This window comes from Microplitis demolitor, chromosome 2 (assembly GCF_026212275.2).
Source record: "Microplitis demolitor isolate Queensland-Clemson2020A chromosome 2, iyMicDemo2.1a, whole genome shotgun sequence".
NCBI lineage: Eukaryota > Metazoa > Arthropoda > Insecta > Hymenoptera > Braconidae > Microplitis > Microplitis demolitor.
In genome coordinates this window covers 19178841-19201691 of record NC_068546.1, presented here as the reverse complement: position 1 = coordinate 19201691, position 22851 = coordinate 19178841, and the positions used below count along the sequence as shown (strand labels likewise).

The 22851-nt window shown below is 31.0% G+C and overlaps 1 protein-coding gene across 5 annotated transcripts in view; it reads right to left on the bottom strand.

Annotated features, from left to right (window-relative positions):
* Positions 1 to 22851, bottom strand: part of LOC103568456 (RNA-binding protein Musashi homolog Rbp6) — a 518165-nt gene that overhangs the window by 82625 nt on the left and 412689 nt on the right. For all 5 annotated transcript variants that reach the window (XM_053743035.1, XM_053743032.1, XM_053743034.1 and 2 more), the window contains one exon: positions 19095 to 19143. In XM_053743035.1, the coding sequence (XP_053599010.1) occupies positions 19095 to 19143 (49 nt within the window). The remainder of the gene's footprint in view (positions 1 to 19094; positions 19144 to 22851) is intronic.

The following is a 22851-nucleotide window of genomic DNA, read 5'->3' as shown; positions in this document are numbered from 1 at the left end:
TTCATGAGAGTGAACAAGCATGAAAAAGTCATATAATTGATTTATTTAATTTATTAATAATTATTTAAGACCAAAAATAATTTAAAAAGAAAGTGAGGTTCGATTTTGTCGAATTTTGATCACTTGAAATTTTTAAATATTTATAACTCGTAAAATAATGCCTGATTAAAAACAAATTATTTTTTTTAACTATTACGGAAAGTGAACAAATAAAGAAAAAAATTTTGAATAAATTAATCATAGTAAAAATTATATTTATTATTTAAATGACGATTAGAATAAAAAAGTTATAAATTCAATGGATAATAATTTTTTTAGAATACCCGAATTTATTTACAGAGGTCAATTGAATGAGTAACGCCGTTGGCAGGCTTAATACATCTAATTTTCAATCGACATCATGCAAATCGATAGAGTAACGTTTCATATTCAATGAGGCGATTAACGTATAATGTGTATTCTACTGTAAAGATAGAACGAGAAAGACAGTAGCCCGGGGAGAAGGGGTGAGCTTTCAGGGTGGGTGGAAGTGTTGTGCGGGTGCAGTAGGGTCGGGAGAGGGTGTTGCGCCTGGGAACGTCAGTTGGGGTAGTAAAAGCCAACTGTATAAGTTAAACTCCTTCTATTCTATAAACCGGTGGATCCATCGGGCTATTTCCTGTTCTATTGAAATATTAATACGTAATACGATACAATGCTCACGACATTACATCACCAGGAAATTCGTCGCGTGCAGACTTTTATATTCACTGTATATTTATATATAATTTATTTCTTTGTTAATCGATTCCCGGAGTCACGTTTTTTGAATAAAATATCAAACAAACAAAATCTTAAAATATGTTTGATCATAAAAAAAATTCAGTTCTTTATGGTTATATACACGTAAAAAAATGCTGAAGTTAAATTTACGACACAAAACTAGTTAAAATTGAACTACTTTGTGGTCATCGTATCGACAAATGGAGTAGCATAATTGACACTGTATAAGATTAATTTCTACTGTACTAGTTCTATTTACTATTCGACTGGGATAAAAAATTGTAGGCTCAGTAACTACTCGATGTAGTATAGAAAACACATCCTGTGGTTTCTTTAACCACACAACTTTATAAGAAGTAGTTGGTATTACTATTTTTGGAGTACACAATATCACATAATTTGTACAATCTACTCCAATGAGGAGTAAAATGACTGACAAACGAAAACGACAGCGCCACCTTCAACTTTTTTACCCCACTGTGGTTGGCTAGCTCCACAATTGTAGTTATAATTACTACATCTTTAAATGTGTCAATTATAACCTTTAAAATTACGTGCTTGTATTTTATATCAACAAAAATTAAATATTCAATAAAACTATGTTAGTAATACAAGAATTAATTTGTCATAAAGATAATTCAAAATGAAAAATAACTATCATGACGTATAGAAAAAAAATGTACTTTAAAAATTTAGTGCGTGTGACATTTCGAATTAATTATTTACAAATCCATTTTAATATATTCAAAAACTCTTTGTAAGAACAATATGATATAAATTTAAAAATTTTTAAAACTTTTTAAATACCATGAAAAATAATAAATATCAATTGATATATATTTAATAAATAAATTAAGGATAAAAAATTATAAATTATGATGTGGAGTAGTAAGAACTACAGCTATCATTTACCAAGGGGTTGTTTTAACCAATGACAGTAGTAGACGTTACTACAGTTTGTGTACCACATTAGACTAGTAGTCATTACTACACTGTAGAAAGAACGGTCTTAAAAATGGACTCATTTTAACTCCGCCCGGTGTAAAAATGAAATTACACCGGTGTAGGCTAGTAATTATTACTAAATGTGTGGTGATACTATATATTACTTGTCAGTGTAGTACATGTATCTCCGATTTTGTTAAATTCAACTACACCTTTTTTTATGTGTATACATTCATATTTATATTTTTCGAAATAAAATTACCGTTTATTAATTTTATGTGAGAATTAATTAACGGATATGACTATTTGGTTTTAATATTTTATCAAGTAGAAATATATGAAGAGAAAAAGTAATTTTGTGAAATAAATTGAAAGCTTGTTTAATGAGCTCGAGTGTAAATATTCAACGGAATAAAGCCGTGGCTTTTAACTGATACGTTATTTAAAAATAAATAAATAAAAATTTGCGTTATTATAATTAATATTAATGAAAATGGCGAGTGTTGTTGAAATGAGCTGACCGACTGTCTGTAGATTATAAATTTATCGAGATACTGATTTTGAGAAACGGGTGCTTTATTTGATCGCGACCCATAAAGAGTAATTGGAGTTGTAACAATAACATGTGCTGATGTCTCAGAATAATCGTACAGGTGGCTTTCGAACCCTATTAAATAAATCCGAAGAAACATCCTCCAACTAACCTTTTTTTAAATATCATTCACGCTTATTTAGTGAGCTTCAACAGAAATTTAACTAACACAGAACTAGAGCATTCTTATAAAACTTATTTTTCATAAAAAAAAAAAAAATCAAACTTTAGTTTAAAATTATTTTCTTTAGCATAAACTTTTTAAAAATGATCATTTTAATAAATTTAATAATTAAAACAAAAAGTTATTTAATAAGCTTCAACATGCATCTAACTCAACTGACCACTGACTTTTCATCGGAAAATTATTTAAAGAAAAAAAAAAACAAAATTTTATTTCACAATCTAGCATATCATCTCAGGAACCTCTAATTTGCCGTCTATTAAATAAATACCAATCCCAATACTTATGAAAGCTCGATTCGAATTCTACATTTCTATACCCACCCACAAATACAACTCAAAAAATTTTTTATAAACTGTCATTGGACATCGCAATATTGATCTTCAACTCTTGTATCATCGAGCTCTTGAGAAAAAACTAGGTTACTTGAAGTACCTGTACGAGTCATTGACTTTTGTCCTCAACACAAAGACAAATCGTTAGCATTAATTAAACTCCAGAATTGCCAAGTTTTTATTTATATTAAATACTTAGTTCTTTACTCTCTTTTCACTGGTTGTTTATCAATTAAATGCGAGAACTCAAAATAAAAACTGTTAAAATTTTTCGTACTGAATACAGATTCAATTTGGAGTGAATAGGGATTTAAATAAAATCCAGATCACTCCCGTTTTTATTACAGTTCAAGATTCTACTAGACCCCAGCCCGGTCGAAAAATTTGATCTAATTGGACTAGTTGATCTGTTTTTGATCTTTTACAAAAATTTTAAGCTGTTTTTGATCTGTTGTTTCAAAAAACAATGCGTTACCGCCAGACAAAATCAGATTAATTCTTGAACTTTGAAAAATTTTAGTTCTGGAAATTTGCAAGGATAAAACTAGATTAAATCATGGACTTGTAATATTTTTATTAATGGACAATATTTATAAAAAATATTTTAAGTTACAGAATTGATTATGTTTTGTTTACTATTTATTTAGTGTCTTTTGTTTAAAAATGTCGGCAGTTAATGAAAGTTTGACAGCTTTATTTTTTAGTTGTCTTGGCTGAATATTTATAGCATTGAATAAAAGTAATGAAATAACTGTTAAAATGTCAAGAAATTTTTCTTATTTACTGGATAAAATTGAAAAATATTTTGGCATTAGAAACCATCAAAATTCTTGTGACATCTTATTACAAGTGCGCATTTGCATGTTTCAAATATTAAGAAAATTAAAATAAATTTATAAATCTAGATTATTATTATTATTGTATTGGTAAAAAGTCCTGTTTTTGATCAAGCAACGATTAAAAACGGACTAAAAATTATAGTAAATAAAATCTGTTTTTGTCCTTAAAAATGATTGAATACAGACCAATAATTATCACAAAAAAGTCTGATTTTGGTCTAAAAGTGATTAAAAACAGACTAAACATCATACGAAAATAAGTCTGATATTGGCCTGGATAAGAAATAGTACCGGCAAAGCAGATTAAATTCCTATATGAAACGAATACGATGTATGTCCTTAAATTAAAGAAATTTGAATTTATTATTTATTTTAAAACAGATCGAAATTTTCAACCCGGGGCAATTATTCAAAAAGCTCAAGAATAATATCGACTAAATGACAATTAATTATTAAATAAAGTTAATTATTATTAATGAGAATAAAATATTCATTAAAATTTATTTAAGAAGTCTATAAGAGATTTATTGAAGACATTAAAAGTAATTACTGCATTACGAATTAATTCTCAAGAAGTGAATTATCAACGTCACTTAAAACGAATTAAATAATTAAGTGTGACGATTATAAAGTGCCCTTTGACCTTATGTGAGATGACCTGGAATCCGTTAATAGATTTTCGGAGCCGCGATAAAAAAAGTTGTACAATTAGCTGATCAGTGACAGATGAAAAGATGGAGGATAAAAATTATTAGATTAAATTAAATTTAACAGAGGGCTATAAATATTAGAATCCAAATGATTTGGCAATCGGAATGGATATTGTTCGCGGTCTGGCTATTGTGAGCGAAGGGAAATGAAATGGGAAATGGAAAATTCGCGGTTCACGGATATCCACCAGATAGTAAACCATGTACGAAAATGCATATTCTATCGAATAAAATTTTACCTTTCGCTATCTCTTTCTATCTTTATCTCCCTTTATAGTATCGCGGACACATTTTAACGTGCGACGAATTACAAAATTAATTGCCCGCGAATAGGGCAGTGAGGTCAAATTTAATCCCTTTTCGATTTTCATCACTGCTAAATTGTCGGCCTAGTGGAATTCGCTATTTTCATGCCCACTTTTAGTTTTTTAGTGATCAATCATCAATCGTTATTACTGTTATTACTAATTAAATTTTATTATATCAATTTATTTATTTAAATATTAAATTCCCGATTGCATGATAATTTATTAACAAAAGCTTAAAATAAATTAAATGGAACAATTTTTGCTGAGTTCACGTCCTATTATTTTTACAATCTCATTAAAAATTTATGAAAAGTCGACATTGAACGAGGCCATTGTAAAAGAAATTTAATTTCCTACAATACTGGTTTTAATAAAAGATATAATCAATATTCAAATCTTTAAATAGCTATAACTTTGAAGCTAATGGTCTTACGATAATTTTTATTGAACAAAAGTTATAGAAAATTTCATTTCCAACAACTTTTGTTTCATCAAAAAATACCTAAAAGCTGCTAGTTTATTAAATACAGCCATTTTAAGTTTTCAAAACAATAATCACCATTTTTGATATTCATAATTAAAATGATTAATGAGCCATAACTCTTAAACTATCAATCTTACAGTTATTTTTACTCATATAAAAGATGTAGACAATTTCATTTCCAACAACTTTTGTTTCAACGAAGAATACCTAAAAGTTGATAGTTTATTAGATACAGCCATTTCAAGTTTTTGAAACAATAATCACCATCTTCAATAATTATAATTAAAATGATTAATGAGCCATAACTCTTAAACTATCAATCTTACAGTTATTTTTACTCATATAAAAGATGTAGACAATTTCATTTCCAACAACTTTTGTTTCAACAAAGAATACCTAAAAGTTGATAGTTTATTAGACACAGCCATTTCAAGTTTTTGAAACAATAATCACCGTCTTCAATAAATATAATTAAAATGATTAATGAGCCATAACTCTCAAACTATCAATCTTACAGTTATTTTTACTAAAATAAAAGTTGTAGACAATTTCATTTCCAACAACTTTGGTCTCATATAAAAATAACATAAAACCAATAGTTTAAAAGATACATCGCTTCAAAGTGATAAAAAAAATTTGAATTTCCAAAAAAATGGTCAAAGTTTAAAAAAGCAATATCTCGTGAACTATCAGTTTTATGAAAATTTTTTCAGGGTAAGAAATTGTAGATAATTAAATTTTCATTCGACCAGTATCTTTAAATATGTATTTCATTAATTATTTCAATGAAATATAATTAACCGAATCTACAAATATGGAAATATTTAAAATGAAATTTCGAATATTATTATTATTCTTTAAGCGGTCAACAATACGCAGGAAACAATAAAGTATAAAATAATGTAAGTCATAATTTACTGGATTACATACGAGAGGAAAATAAAAATATAATAAACTATAAAGCGAGAAGGTAAATAAAGGATTCGATGAATAACAGAGCTTGCGCCCAGCCGTCGTAATAATTATACCGGACAAAATGAACCCCAAAAAGCTTTAGTTAGGTAGCTAACCAGGTTGTAAAGGTTGGGAAAGCCTGTACAAAAGAGAAGTAAGAAGTTAATTCGAGTTAATTCAGGTAATTAGTCCGGGTAATTAATGCCAGTTGAAAATGCTCCTGGTTGGTTACGGATGAATTCTTATATTACTATACATATAGCAAGCGGATGGAATCTTTTGAAATTAAAGGGAAAAGAAGTGCTGCTCCCACTACCTCTTTTCACGTTTCTTCATGCGTCTGCATTAAATTCCGTCATAAATTTCTCGGTGAATTAGACTCAATGCCGATTTATTTCTCATTTATTTCCTTCTCTTTTCTTTCTTTTCCTCTTCTCCTTTTTTTTTTTTTTGTTTTTTTGTTAATTCTCGGTTAAAAGCTTATGAATAATTTTGCTTGAAACAATTAAAATAATTAATCAAACGACGAAAGAATTTAAAAAACGGAAATAAATAATTTTTTAACACTACTTTGAAACAAAAGTAAATTTGAGTATATAATAAATTTTTTACGCTTTAATGTGTCCATTATACACCGCATGTGGAAGTACAGTACGAGAGATTTAGATCGTAAACTGGAATTATGAGTTACTCGTGGGAATTAAAGCCCCATAGGCTTTTGTAATTTTATCACGTCAGTCTCTCTTGCTCTCACTCCCGCTAAATTTATTTTCTTTTATTAACATCTCTCTTTCTCTAGTGCATCAGATGATTACTCTTTTTTTTAAACTTAACTGGACTTTATGTGCCTTTACACTCATTTTTTAAATACACTAAGAGTTAAATAATTGACAGCTTCTAAAATTTTATTTCCCAACTACTTATTCCTTTACTTTTCTACTAAAAATTTATTGTCCATAAAATTACAAACGTAACTATTTTGACGGTTAGTTAAAAGCTAAATAAGGAAATTAAATATGAAAAGTTAATTTATATTTTTTTTTAATTTATGAAGCAAATTAATTTTTTTTATATTGTTAATTTTTACCTAGACTGCTAAATATTAACGGAGTAAACCTGGAGTAAATCTGGATTGGATTCGGAGTCCACGAAAAAAAAATTAGGCGCTGCAACAGGATGCAGTTCCGTGGAAGCAACAGGATTTTCATATTATAGCAACAGGACAGTTTTTTAACTTCCCGCTAAAAAAATTATTAATTTTCAAAAATTCGGGAAGTTATTGGTTTCGCCCCGATTTTCGAAAATCGAGTTTTCATCAGATGTCGACGTTTTAAGGTCCTAGGAAACTATTCTGACTATTTTCAGAAGGATGTCCGAGTGTATGTGTGCGTGTGTGTGTGTATATATATGGATGTAAACTTTTAATATCTTTTTAATGAACTGACCGATATATATATATATATATATATATATATGTGTGTATGACAATGAAAAGTAAATAGATAACATACAATAAAAATATATATATATATATATATATAACGTGATACAAATATATTCAAATTAATCTAATTAGCATCCTAAATATATATTCGGTCGAGCTTTCAGTAGAGCCAGTGGCTGCTGGTGGCTGTTCAGCTGCAAAAGTATACTTTATCAAAAAATTCTTCGTAATTCATAAATAATAATCCATCGTCACGATATCGTTTATTCCAAATCATTTCTACCCCGCCCCTTTTACCATATTAATTAGTAATTAATAATTAATGATTATTATTCTCCTCACAGCTAATCATTATCGTTTTAGCTATTAAATATTAAATACTAAACATTTAACTAAACGGTCTGCACCATATTTCTCTTCTCATTATTATATAATTACTGCAATTAGGATTTTAATAAATACTGAAAATTTTAAATAGTTTTTAAGGCATTATAATTATTTGTAATTATAATAAATATAGTAAATGGGCGTATTTATCTTGAAGACTTAATTCTTTACTTGATTTTATGCATTCAAGTCTTAGAACAATGTCAGAGGTTAATTATCATCTTATTGTAACTACACAATTGTCTTCAATAATGTGGATTATTAAATATTAAATACTTGAGTCAAGAATTATTTAAATAAAAATAATTATCTAACATTCTTATAAAACTTAATTTTTTTTTTATTAATGCGCGTAAAAAAATGAAAAATGTTTTTACGCAAAAATTTTTATCTACACAATACCCTCTTCTATATTTTAGAATGAACCCCGGAATATGTTAGCATCGATTTTCAAATTTTTATGAGAAATAAAAAAATGTTTTTTACCACCTTGTTAAAATAGAAAAAAATATATTATTAAAAAAAATAATAAAACATTTAAAGGAATTTTTTATTGAAATAAAAATAATATTTTTTTAATAAAAATGTCAAAATGTCATGAGATATTCAAAGCTAAATATATAGATGTATAAATTTTAAAAGAGAGCAGTATTTTCTTTGTTTACACACGCACCCTCACCGGGTGAATCCTCGGTAATCCTGGAATAATGAACAGCCAACTGTCACTGACAAACCTCGAGCCAATGGTCTAACCACCCTCTCAGCTCATCTCAACAACGCTGAGTTTGCGCATCTCAAATCCTCTTTATTTATATATCTACACAATCTTTTATATCGGACAAATGCAATATCTTCAAATTCATATCCGCTATATTTACAAAACTCTATTATTACATAGAAAATAAGGATGTCTTGACGCAACAAAAATTTTCAACTATGAATTAAAAATAAAAAATGTTGTATAAGGATTAGAAAAAATTTCTTGGCACAAGAATTTTCTTTTTTTAATTTATAATTCAAAAAATTTTTTGGTGCAAGTAAAAATTTTTTGCGTCGAAAAATCCTTTTTTTTGGGACTGTAAAAAAAGCGATGTTAAAAATGGACTCAATTTAACACCACGCGGTGTTAAAATAAAACAACACTGGTGTAAGTGGTGTAATTTTTTGGTGTTAAGATACTGGTGTTAAATCGGTGTAAAAAAATCCATGTATAGAAATTAGAAAAAAAATAAGTGTGTATGTAGCCGACATCAGACAAATTCAAAATTATTAATAAATAGAGTAAATAATTGATAAAATTAAATTAAGAAAAAATGCGCATTTAAAGAATTGAATAATTAATAAGAGCATTTTTTATAAATATTAATTTTTTAATTACTTACTCTATTTATTTATAATTCAAAATTTGTCTGATGTCTGCTACATTCCTACTCATAAAAAAAAATATATTACATATAAAAATTTAATGAATATTATCTGGAGGAAATTTAAATTTTGCTATGTACTTATTTAAATAATTATGTTATACGTAATTTATTTATGTTATACGTAATTTATTTAAAAATTATACAATTTCACACCCACCATTTCAATCACCAATAATTTAATTAATTAATAAAAATACTATTGAACTGTAGGGATGGTGTAAGTAAAAATATTCATACAATAAAATATTTTCAACACCGGTAAAAATATTTACACCCCAATAGTTTTATTTTAACATCACTAAGTGTACAAATTTAACACCGAAAATTTTAACACCTACACCACCTAAATCTATCCGGTTTTTTTTTACGGTGTATATATTATTATTATTATTATTATTATATTATATATATAAATTGTTTTTTTAAAGTTCGACGGGTGAGATAGATAGCCAAGTAATGCTTGATATAATATATATATATATATATATATATATATAGATATATGAATAATGTCAGGCGAATAGGAGTAGAAGTATAAATATAAGTAAAAATGAAATGTGAAAAACTCTTGTATAAATATATATATATATATATATATATATATTGCATAGTGACTATAGAAGAGTATTGGAAAAGCTACTCATACATGAGAAGGTTATGTAATCGAAAAATGATTGAGCAAATATGATATATTACAAGCTCTAAGAAAATCATAAAGAATTTATTGCTGTATAAAAACGTTATTTATTTCTTTATTTATTCTTAATGATAAATTTATTATTTTTCTTCAAGTCGAAAAAATAATAAAGGAACTAAGGGAAAATAAAGTGTTGGGTGATGGTGGAAAATGTAAAAAATTTTCTTCCGAGCACTTGGATGATAAAAATGAAACGCAAATAAATCTAAATAAATAGACTAAGAAAATGTATAAACAAATATAATTTAAATAAAAAGAGGCGGGAAGATTTTTTTAGTTTTTACTAAAAATAAGTGACTTTATTTATTATTATTTTTTGTTTTTGTTATTATTTTCGACGTCATAAAATACTTGGGTAGGCTGCGAAAGCTGAAGAGGATTTGCAAAGGCGGGCAGAACGAGTAAAAGGTGACGTGGGTCGTGTTTGTCCTCATTAGCTAACACTCGTACCAACATCACTCCCAGCGCACTCCATAACAACCCTCACTCACTCTCTGTCTTTCGTCATCCCGAACTTCTCGTGTGGATTAATAAATTCCAATGTCATTTAGAGCTCCGACAGTCAAAAGAAATTTTCAGTTAATTCATTACAGGATAAATTTTTTTTCGTCCTTGGGTTTTTACTCCTATTTAAATATTTTTAAATTTACTCAGTTGATTAAATTATTGCTGCCAGTTAAAAATGCATACCATAATTAATGGAAAAGTGTAATGAACAATCAAATATTTTGGTACACGGAGAGAATTCTATATTAGCGCTAACAACACTTCGTTTGTAGATTCTACTGTCTTAGATGGTAATCAAATTTGTAAAAGTCAAGTTGATAAATATAATAATCTAAATATTATAGCCAATATAATATAAGATGATAATTCTTAACATCGAGCAATCGTACAATTTACGATCTAGATGTTTGCATTTACTATCAAAAGTAGTGCAAGTTACCAATGTCATAATAAAAAGTACACAATAAAGACGAACACTGAATTTTTTAATAATAATATATCTATATGTCCGTGTGTGCATGTGTGCGTGTACGTGTATTATCATTATTATTAAAAAATTAAGTGTTTGTCTTTGCTGTGTAGTTTTTATCATAAGATTGGTAACTTTGACTACTTTTGATGATAAATGCAAGCATCTAGATCGTAAATCGTACGATCGCTCGATTTTAGGATTTATCATCTTGACTGTACAGTGAATTATTCAGATATTTAATTTAGTGATAGTTGATAGTAAAGGTTACAATGGTATGGTAACATAACAGGTAGTAAAAATCACTATACAGGTAAAGTTTATTCATATATCGTATTTATAATAATAGAAAATAGTATTCGTTACCATTGAAATGTGTTAGTCCTTTTTACAATACTTGGATGATAGTATTTATCATAAAATTCTCTGTGTATCTAAAAATTAACTCGTTTTTTTCCAAAACGTGTTCTAAAATTCCCGGGTCGAAGAATTTAATCTGATTTTAGTCTATTTAGATTGTAAATGGACTAATCGGGCAGTCCTCAAATTTTTATAAAAGTTTCAAACTATTTTTTATCTAAAAACGATCAAAAATAGACTAATAAAAGTTTAATTTCGGTTTGGATGAACACGAAAAAAAATAGATTATAAGAGAAAAACCTGGTTTCGATCTAGAGGCGAACAAAACTAAAAATTTTTGAAAATAAGTCTGGAAACAGTCTAAATAAGGAGCAGTAGGGCAAAACTCGGTTAAATTTCCCATATTAATAAAATACAAATGTAAAATAAAATTGAATAGAAATAACTTAAAATTTTGATTTTATTTAATACAGATAAAATTTCTCGACCCAGGTTAAAAAACATTCATAACCGTGCCGAGTACGTAAGTGAATTTTTTTTTTATATAAACGTCAAACTCTTAAATATTTATGAAAAATTTAAAAAAATCGTACTCGACTAATAAAAATTTTTAAAACATAAGACTCAGGCTAATAAAGCAGACTGACGTAATTAAAATTTAAATATCAATCTCTAGCATAAAAAGCTTAAGTAAAAAAAATTTAAAAATATGAGCAAGTGAAGGTTCGGAGAAAAAAAACTCGCGGGCAATCGAGGTGTTTACTCATATTTTTTTTTTAGTTTCCATCCCTCGGGGTAAGCACAACAGTTGACGTACACGACAATAGAAGGGAGAAGTCTCCCCTTGACACAGATATGCATTCCGCACACCTTTTTAATTCCGTTTTAATCTCCGAGTTATTGCTACTCCACATTTTCGCTATCTCCATTCATTCGTGTTCCAATATATATATATATATATATATATATATATATATATATATATATATATATATATTTAGTTTAGTCTGTTGTGTGCACATATGACTACTCCAGCTCTCAGTTATTTCCCAGGCTTCTTCTCTCTATCTTTCCCTTCTGCAATACTGATTCGTCCAATATCGTCTCATCCGTTTCAACTCACACCCACACTCATCCCTGTCCTCGTCCTCGTCCTCATACTCATACATATCCCCCTACACGTACGTCCGCCGACGTAAATAATGGAACGTTTCCAGAGTCCTGGGCTCCACCGTATATATATTTAGTAATAGAGTCATCTATTTTATCCCGTAGGTTTATACTTTTTTTACGCGTTAGTCCGCTTACTCAATGCTAAAGATTTAACTTACCATTTTTCAATGCATCTATAAATATATTAAATAAACCAAAACAATGATAATAAATAAATAAATATAAATAACACCACAAGAGCTGAAAAAATTTTTTTTTACTGATACTAATCCGCGAGCATTCAATTTCCTTGGCATCGAGATTGAGTTGCCAACGCAAATGTTCCGGGGAAAGGTGAATCTCTCTGTATATTTAACCGAAAACTCCTCGAATAACAACAGCAAAAACCCAAACAACAACACCCACAACAATAACAATAACAATAACAACAACAACAACAACATCAGTAATAGTAACAAGAAAAACAGGGCAACGAGATTCTGTGCAACACGTGCGGCAGATTGTACTTTGTAAAGCTTTTTATCCACAATCTGGCCCGCAAACATATTCCAAGTCTGCAGCGTCGAGCGAGAAAATTTAGCGGGCTCTTATGAGCTGGATAATAAAAGTCACCAGTTCCGCCAAAAAAGGAGTAATTTCGTGGTCTAGATGTGCGATTCTATTTCCCGCTAATTAATATTTTCATTTTGTGGATGGATTTGCTTCAGAGTGTCACTGGTACATCTATAATCAGTAGTACTTGCAAGTACTCAGTGTCCAATTAACGGTTGATGCGTTTCGAGTGCGAATTAATTCAATTCTGACACTTTCGCAGCAGGAGTGTGACAGGTAATGATGACTCGAGAGTACCGACAGTTAATAGTCAGACATTGCGTAGCCGCTTTAGGTGGTAATAGGCTCAGAGACACACAAAGGAGCTTGTGTGCCCGCGGGATATCAAAGCCGCTCAGTAGCATATGGGCTATATGACGGACTAATGCACCCCGGGGACTAGAGAGCTATCTGGAGAATTTAGCAGAGACACGTGCTAGATACCGTCTGTTCTGTGATGATGATAATAATGATGATCGGTTGATCGGAGAAAACGGATTCCGATCCCGATACCACACCCCTAGATGCCTATATATACTGTATCGGACTATCGAGTGACTCGGAGTGGCCAATATTCGGGTAATATCAATAAAGATAAACTTTTGTCACCGAAATACCTGGTCTTATTTGTAAAGGACTTTGCTAACTGAGTAATCCGATTAACCAACATGATAAATATTGAGTAATAGCTTGCTTTCAAATGGATTGTGTCATGAAAGGCTACAAGTAACGTTAAATTTTAGGTAACACTTAAAGCTTTATGGAGTAGCTGTCGAATCGCGTGCACGCGGTTTAAACGATCGCCATTACCGTTATCGATACTCCTGTTTTGTGGTAGTATTTCTCTTCCCGCTTTCCACTTTATCACTATGCACCAGGGTTATGCACTTGAACCTATCAGAAGGATGCTAGGATGCTTCGTGTCTTACTAAAGAGAGCTCCATTAGTTGGGCGCCAGGTGCGTGCAATTACTGAAATGTTTCATCTGCTACATGCAACATCCTAGCTCAGATGTGATCCTGTTTTGTATTTTTTGCTTAACCCTTAGTACAGATGAATGTTTATTTACATATATTTATGTATGTATATGTATGTATATGTATATATATACATCTGTATTTATTTATGTGTATACGGAAGTCTTTGTGCTTAAGAATGTGCACAAAAGATGTTGTTCATTCAGACATATCGCAGTCATTGATGTTTTCTCAAGCAACATTTTATTTACCGAGATTTTACTTCGATTCATCGGCGCGAATGTTTACGACATCCAGTTTGCAGTGTGATTTTAGCTGGGAAATATTTTCTGTACAGCAGTCAGCCGAGAAAAGAGAAAGGAAAATCCGAGTGAGAAATATTCTCGTTGTATTCCATTATGGGAATATAGAAAAGCATCGACATGCTCCAATTGTCAGAATTCTGCCGAAGGTGTTTGATAGAAAATATATGCAAGCAAAGAGCTCGAAAATCCTCCTGGATCTAGATGCGACTATTACGAAAAGTGTCAACGGTTTCTATTTGTCATTTTATGAAACTTGTTCATTAGTTTCATGAATTCAAGTCTTTTGATAAACCAAGTCGACCATTTCCAGAAACGTCTGAAACGTCACGTCATTAAGTTGGCATGGTTTGCTACAGGTTTCATCAGTTGTTTCAGGTCAACAGTGACACAGAAGTACTGTGCGGTCGTATTATACGTGCAACAGCTCGCAAGCTTACAAAATACCACTTGGCCCAAGATGTACGCTAGATTACGTCAAACCTCTCACGTAACATCCTGCATTGAGAAGTTTTCGTCAGACTTTACGAGCTTCTAGCTTCTAGGTTCTAGCTTCCAGATTCTCCAGCGAATAATTGCACTGTCAAGACGTGGCCAAGAGCTCAGAGATCAAGCTCTCTTGAAAACTCACAACAGAATGAAACTTGTTGAAAACGTGTTCAAGTATTCCCAGCAGTCGTCTTTGGAAACTTGCAAATTATACTAAATCGACAGTGATATTAATATATAGACATTTATTGTAACGAATAGGTTAAACTTTTTACCGGAAGATGTGATGCGGAAGAGACGCCTTAACAATTGACCGAACAACCAAACGACTGTGAATAATCGGTCTCGTAAGCGATACAGGACAAAAGGGAAAATGCAGTCAAGTGCTCACCATCAAAGGATCTTTCATACGATCCAATAACTGATCGACGTCATTCCTTCTCATATATGTTTCATGAGATAAAAATATATCATCAATTCCAAGTCAGAGCCAATCTCGTTATTCGTACCAGTTGTTAACCAAATGCATGGACATCTGACACAGAATTGATGCTTATGGATAACATGCATACAAGCCAGTCTAGTCTAGTCTAGGAGATCAGAGATAGGGAGACTAGAAACTACTCGTCTCAAACTGGATACACACTAGTCCTTTGACCAGTCGTCCGAATATAATCGTCTCTGTAACTCAACCTCGGTTTTTCCGTTCTATATCTCTTCCTTTCCTTTCACGGCACTTTCTAGTGCTCTCGTACGTAGATACAGACTACATAGAGCCTCTTAACATCAACACTCATTGCCACAATCAACTCGTTCACGCGAATACTACGGCGATCCTTCCCGTTATAGAGTAAGTTAATATTTGATGACTAAAATATGTACATAAATATTATAAAAATCGCGTCAGCTAACAATGGAAACCCGATATACAAATGAATATATATTGATGTGGGGGAGTATAAATAAAAATAGGGTGTGTGTGGAGTAAAAATGAAATTGAATAGACGGTGGTTTCTTTGAAAAAAGAACGCGTAATCTCTCACAGTGACATTCAATAGCATTTTCATCTAGGAAGGTATGTTGGAAGGTTGTGCCAGTGGCATTGGCGGAATAAGAAACTCACTTTACTATTCAGGCTCTCTTTTGCGTTCTTATACATTTATAGAGATATTCACCGATATACAAGCTCGAGGACGACGCCTCGCTCAACCAGCCTCAGACTCAGACTCCACTCACTTTCTGGCTCTTTCACTTCTCTTATCGCGATTTTCCATGACTTGTTGGGCTTCTCCTGAATCCAATCGATTTAAATGAATTTTCCGTCAAGGAAATTCACTCTGCTCTTTCATTTACCATTTACATTCATATTCATTCTAGATTGTCTTCTATCATCTGTGCTTCGGTAGCTGGTAAAACAGGACTCTATTGGCTATCGATTCATCTCCACGTTTAATATTTTGCTAAACATTGCATAATAATAGGCATATATGGGCTTGTAACCCACCCAGGTTAAACAGCAAACAACCCTCGCTTTATTACTTTACATTCTCAATGAGCCTCTTCTCTTATTGGTGATCTGCTCTATACATTTTACCAGCTCCAGACTTGCAACGATATTGAAATTTATCAAGTCCCGGGCTACGGACTTCGAGCCATGGACGAGGTTAAAATGAATATCGAGCTGAACCTAAAGTACCAACGACAACAAAAGCTCGAAATAAAAATTTAACCAGACTCCTGATCGCCCGCGATTATTGGAATATATTCAACCACCATCTATTCAATCTACAGCAAACTATTGTCAGTACTTTTTTTTTAAACTAAAATTTATTTCTAACTAATGTCCATTATAAATTTAAACTCGCATTTTTATCTGTTAAAAAAAATTATTTATATTCTTGTATTTTATAACAGATTTTTATTTATGTGCAACCAAGTAATTTCCGCTTACATTTATTTTTTGTACTCATGGTCTATAAATTTAAGCTTTTGTTAAACATTTTAATGATACCCGTAAAAAAATTATTATGTTAGAAATTGGTTGTAATTTAAATTGTCAGCAATTTTAAAATTACTCACGTTAAAAAAAATATGTGACAGTTATTTCACATGTAACATTTACTCGCTTAAATTATCCCATTAAATTTACTGGGTTTTTTTACTGATTCGCTTTCACTAACACCGATTGTTACAATTCGCAAAAACTGTTTCAATGTTTACTATTTTTTACCCAATATTTTTTCCTCTAAATTTTAGTAATCGCCAACTCTTGATTTTTGATAAAAACATATTTTTTTATTGCTCTCATGATACAATTTTGATAAAATCTTTCATGTAAATTTTTATCAAAAGCTTCCAATTTAATTGACTTTATGATTCAGTTAACAATAAAAAGTAAACCCAATTTGTTGTAAATATTGAATAAATACGTAAAAATAAATCTGCCAATTTTTGTGGAATTTTTTTTTATTATTTTTATCAGAACAGAAACTACACGTAATAAAAATTCCACTAAAATTTACGATGTTGGCAACGTAGTCGTGGGCTATACTTTCATTAACATCAACTTTCAAATGTCTTATTTTAAAATTTTCTATGTAAGTTACATTATTTACTATTTAAAATTGTATTTTTAACAAAGACTTTTTGGATTAAAAATTATTTGAAAAATTACAATATTCCCGAGTCGAAATCTAAGGCATACTTCGAACCTAAATGAGTATTGAAAACCTACAATAGACTTTTAGGACATAATCATTGTAAAAGCTTGAAATTAACCAACCCAGGCGTACAAAGTCATTAATTAGAGCTACAAATACTGATACTAAAATAGTATGTGAAATATTCCAAGACAGTGTTGTAACGAGTCCTAGAAGTATGGGGTTATTTACTATACTTTTGCAAGTCTATGTTCAATTCAAGCCTTTGTAAGTCTAAGATAATTCATTTCAAGTTTTTACAATGATTATCTCTTAAAAAGTCTAATGTATGTTTTTAGTACTCATTTCAGGTTCAAAGTATGCCTTAGATTTGGACTCGGAAATTTCATTACGAAACTCAGATTGTGACACAAATATGACTTTCATCATGAATTTGCTCCAATAAATTTTCGTCTAGTAAGTCCGTATCAATTCTAAAATTAATTATTACGTCTTTGAGTTGGACTTGGGATGACTTTAATAGAAATTTCACTGAATTTTTACATGGTAAGAAATACATGGCGTTCAACACCATGCTGGTATGGTCTCAAACAGAAACTAAAATAGTATGTGAAGTATTCTAAGACAGTAGTGTAACAAGTCCCAGAAGTATGACGTTATTTACTATACTGTATAGTACTGGAGCTATTGTATTGTTCAAACGTATGCATAGCAGGCATGGCGAAATAGCATGGTCCTGAGAGCCATACTTCAATGCCGAGGGTAGAATGCTACTAGTTTTTCTCGCCATAATTTTTGGTGTCAGTCAATGTATACTATCGTATTACCGCCAAAACTATATAGATGTCGTTAGACTAGGCTCATCTGCCAAAAGCATTGTGGATACGGTAACGGTATTGGCCTGACGGCCATACTGACATTGCGGCGTCCGCGACAACTATCGCCAATGTTACCATTCCCGCAATGTTCGATCATCTATGCATACAATTTTACATCGTAATTTTTAAATAGTAACTGTATTTACCGTAAAAAGCATTTTTGTGATTTGTGACTATTTACTTATATCGTTTATATGGATCTTTAAAACTATCCGGGCTTGTGGGTCCTTTTGTGGCCGAGTGATCCAAGGCGTCGGTCACTTGGAATTCAAAAGGTCTCGTGTCCAAATCTAACACTCGTCCGAGCAATTATTATTTCATACTTTTATTTTAAATTTCCATCACAAATTTTCAAATGTTCACACCGTAATTTATACTGAAGAGCTTAAGACTGTGTTATTTGTCTGAAGTATTATTTCTTAAATGAAATTTACAATGCTACACTGTAAAATTTATGATTTTGAAGATATAGACCACGACTATAATTATCAATATAAAAAATTAAGATAGCATCGTAAATTTAACTATAATTTTTTTCCGTGTAGTATCCGTCAATGTCGTAAAACTATTTTACCCAAGAATGGTTTCTATAAAAAAAATAGTAATTAAAAAAATCTTACCTCTGTGCCTGCTGGTTTGCTTGTCGAACATCAGCATGGCGTCCTCAATCTGTAACAAAAAAAAGTATGAGGATGAGTAAAGTCATGGAAGCTCATGATATAAGTGCCAGTGCACGGATCCAACACATGATGAAAAGACAAAATTTTCCATTGTACATTTTCATCAAAGTCTAGTTCATTCTGTGTTTCGTTCTCTCCTCTTTCATGTTCATTTTCTTTTTTTTTTTATTTTTTATATATTTTATTTCTTTGGTTCTTTGAGTTTTATTTCTCGGCACATCAGCACGCATAGAGAAGTCTCTTCACTTGTTCTCTTGCAGATTGAGCTGAGCAAAGAGAAAGAGAAGGAGAGAATGAGAGGGGTGGAGTGAAGTGAAGTAGAGTAGATGTGAGTTGAGTGTAAGGTAAAAAGGGCGCGGCAGACATATCAGAAGAGGAGAATAGTATCGGGCGGGACTGCTCAATGCTACTGTACTGCGTGTGTGTCGTAAAGCACAGCTGGCTCGAGATTTACGGAGCACGATGCCTGAGAAAGTCGATGGGTGTCCGTAGAAAACCGAGCTGGAAGTTGTAGGGGAATTGAAGTGATTGTGGGTGAGGAGGTGAGAAGAGAGAGGAAACGAGATGAGGATCAAGAGGATGAAGGGCCGAGGGGAAGTTGCTCGAGTGCCTGAAGGGATGGACAGTAGGGGAACCCAGGAAATAGAACTGGTGGGGCAGTCAGGATTTATGGGACAGTAGAAACAATAGGAATTACCTCTGCTCTACCTCGAATTCAGAGTTAGACTGAGATGTTATTCCTTCTGCTCAGATATGTTTTCATTCAAATACTTTGCGCCTTGTTTATTTTTTTTCGTTTCGGGATAAGATTCAATCATACCTCAATCACTAAATGTTATCTATACCAGTTTTTTTTTTTTATGTCAACTTTTTATTTTTATATTTAAATCCACGACTTTATTTAAATAAAAATTCAAAATTCGAAATTAGGGTTTTTTTTTTTTTTTTTTTAATTAATTTCACTCAGAAAAAAAAAGAATTTCTTGGCGCAAGATATGTTTTGAAAAAATTTAGTATTTAGATGACAAAAATAAATTTTCAAATAATTTTTAATATAAAACTCGATTGTTAGAGTAATCATCACAAATTAATCACAAGAGCCTTCTGTTCCAATTAAATACAAAAGACCGTTTTAATCAAAAGAATGACTGGATTTTTGTGTATAAACAAAACAGGAGGTACAAAATAAAAACGGGAAGAAGCTTTTAATGACAGCGTAAGCGTCAAGCCGTGAGATAAAACCTCTTTTTATAAACAAACGTAAACAAAAAGGAACCGAGAAGAAAAATATACGTTTGTACGGTCTCTTAGTATTGTTTTGTTCCGCTAAAATATATGCCCTTGCATTATTTTTTGCATTATAGCTCTTTGTCGGGACTTTTCTCAGTTAAATTAAAGTATACGTTTTGTTTGATCCTGTCGAGAGTAAACTAGACAACACGCCACCGTTAGATGGACGCCTTGTAAAAACACTCGACGGCTTGAGTCGAGCTGAAAGAAAAACCAACTGAGATTATCTTCACTACTAAGACACCGGATTACAGCTTAAATAATCGACGTGTTTAGACGTTACACTAAATTCTCGTCCTCATATTTTTTATAACAAATATATATACACTCAAAAAAAATATTACATAAAAATTCTCAACGTTATATGAAGAATAAACAATAATTCTAGACTAATAAATGAAGAAAAGAAGAAAAAATATAAAAGCTAACCTTCAAAACAAAACAAATAAATCGACAGCTGGTTCAGTTTTTTTATAGGGGGCGCTAGTAGCACACACATGAGTAAAGTAGATATGTAGTATACGTACAGAAAATAGAGCGAGGTGTATCCGGATGTAAATGTGGAAAAAAAGACAGAAGAACATGGACGATGAATTTTAAGAAAAAATCTTGGAAAATTCATCGATTTTTATTGCTATCTTTTGAATGGGAAAGAGTTTGTTCCTGATATTCAATAGGGTTCATGCCAAGGATGAATAACAACTTCTACAACAAGAATTAGGCTGATTCATTTTTCGTGACGGCTGTAATACAGGAGACTCAGATATACATTCTAAAAGACGTCACTGTAATAAACTTTTTAACTGAATTGTTCTTTAATTATAAACGATTACTCAAATAAAAAAAAAATCGACCATCGCATTAATCAGACTTTGAAGTTGCTAAAAATCATTAGTAACCCGAGAAAAAATGATCAGACCTGATCATGCCTGTTCATGTATGACCAGGTCTGAAATCAAACATGATCAGGCCTGATCATACCTGTCCATGCCTGTTCATGTCTGAAGTGTTAAATACACTTAGGCCTGATCATGGCTGTTCATATCTGTTCATGTCTGAAGTGTTAAATACGCTCAGGCCTGATCATGCCTGTTCATGTCTGTTCATGGCTGTTCATGTATGTTCATGGCTGTTCATGTCTGCTCATAGATATAAAATTTTGTTGACCAAGAATCTATTACATATATGATTTTTATTACTTAAAGTTCATACGAAACTTACTTTTCAACTAAATCTCTTAGGTCAGTGGGTAACGTGTTAAACTTTCGAGCGCAAGGTCCCCACAGTTCAAATCCTGCACACGCCCGAATTTTTTATTTTTTTTATTTTTATAGCAATAATTATATATAATATAATATAGTTATAAATAATTATATATAATTATATAAGGCCATTTTTTATATACAATTTTTTTCCTGAATGACCATGAACAGACATGAACATACCTGGTCAGACCTGAGCATGCCTGATCAGGCCTGGTCATTTTTCATGTCTGATGAGGCCTGAAGACTCATGCCTGTTCATGTCTGATCAGGTCTGATCATGTTTTCCCGGGAAGTACACAATCGACTAATCCTTTGAGTTATTGAAATGACTTTATGTGAGAATTTTATGAAACCATGGCTATTTGACAGTAAAGTCTGCCTAAATTTTTCGCATTTCAAGCATGCAAAAGACCATTCGGCATTGGGATTGGAAAAACTCCTGTAAAATTGTAGCTCAATTTTAACATTTCCAGCTCTCAAGACAGTGGAAGTTTTAAATGGGAAAACATGTTTTTTTTTAAAGTAACCTATCAATATCATTTATATCTTTGGTAACAATTGGTGAGGAAATTTATAACTTGGCAAGAAAGTTACTTCTATCATGTTTGACAGGGTGTAATCGAAAAATTTTTAGACAGCTATTTTCTTACACGCAGAAAAAGATATAGTAAATTTTACTAAAAAATATGAGAATAATTACTAAATTTGGATAGTAATCTTGAAATGCTTATGATTTATATGAAAAATGGATAAACAGATAAACCTATTTTACGAGTCGCTTAGTAATTTCTCGTATACTGACTATGGAAAATCTCCTATATTTCATATTAATTTTTAGTTATATTTAGTAACTTTTACTATCCCTGTTTAGTAAATTTTACTATATTAGAATCGAAATGAATAAAAGTGAATTTCTACTAGTTTTTCAACTTTTTATTATTATTGACACCATTTTTATCATTATTGTTATTTATATCATCTGTACTAGTGTTGGTGTCGATTTTTGTTTTTTAAAAAATCACATGTTTCAACCGAGATTCGAACCCTGATCTCCCGCGCGCGAGTCCTTTCCTATGCCTGACGGCCCCATGTCTTCTTTGGACAAAAGTTTCAGAACTTGTAATACACAATTGTATATGCTA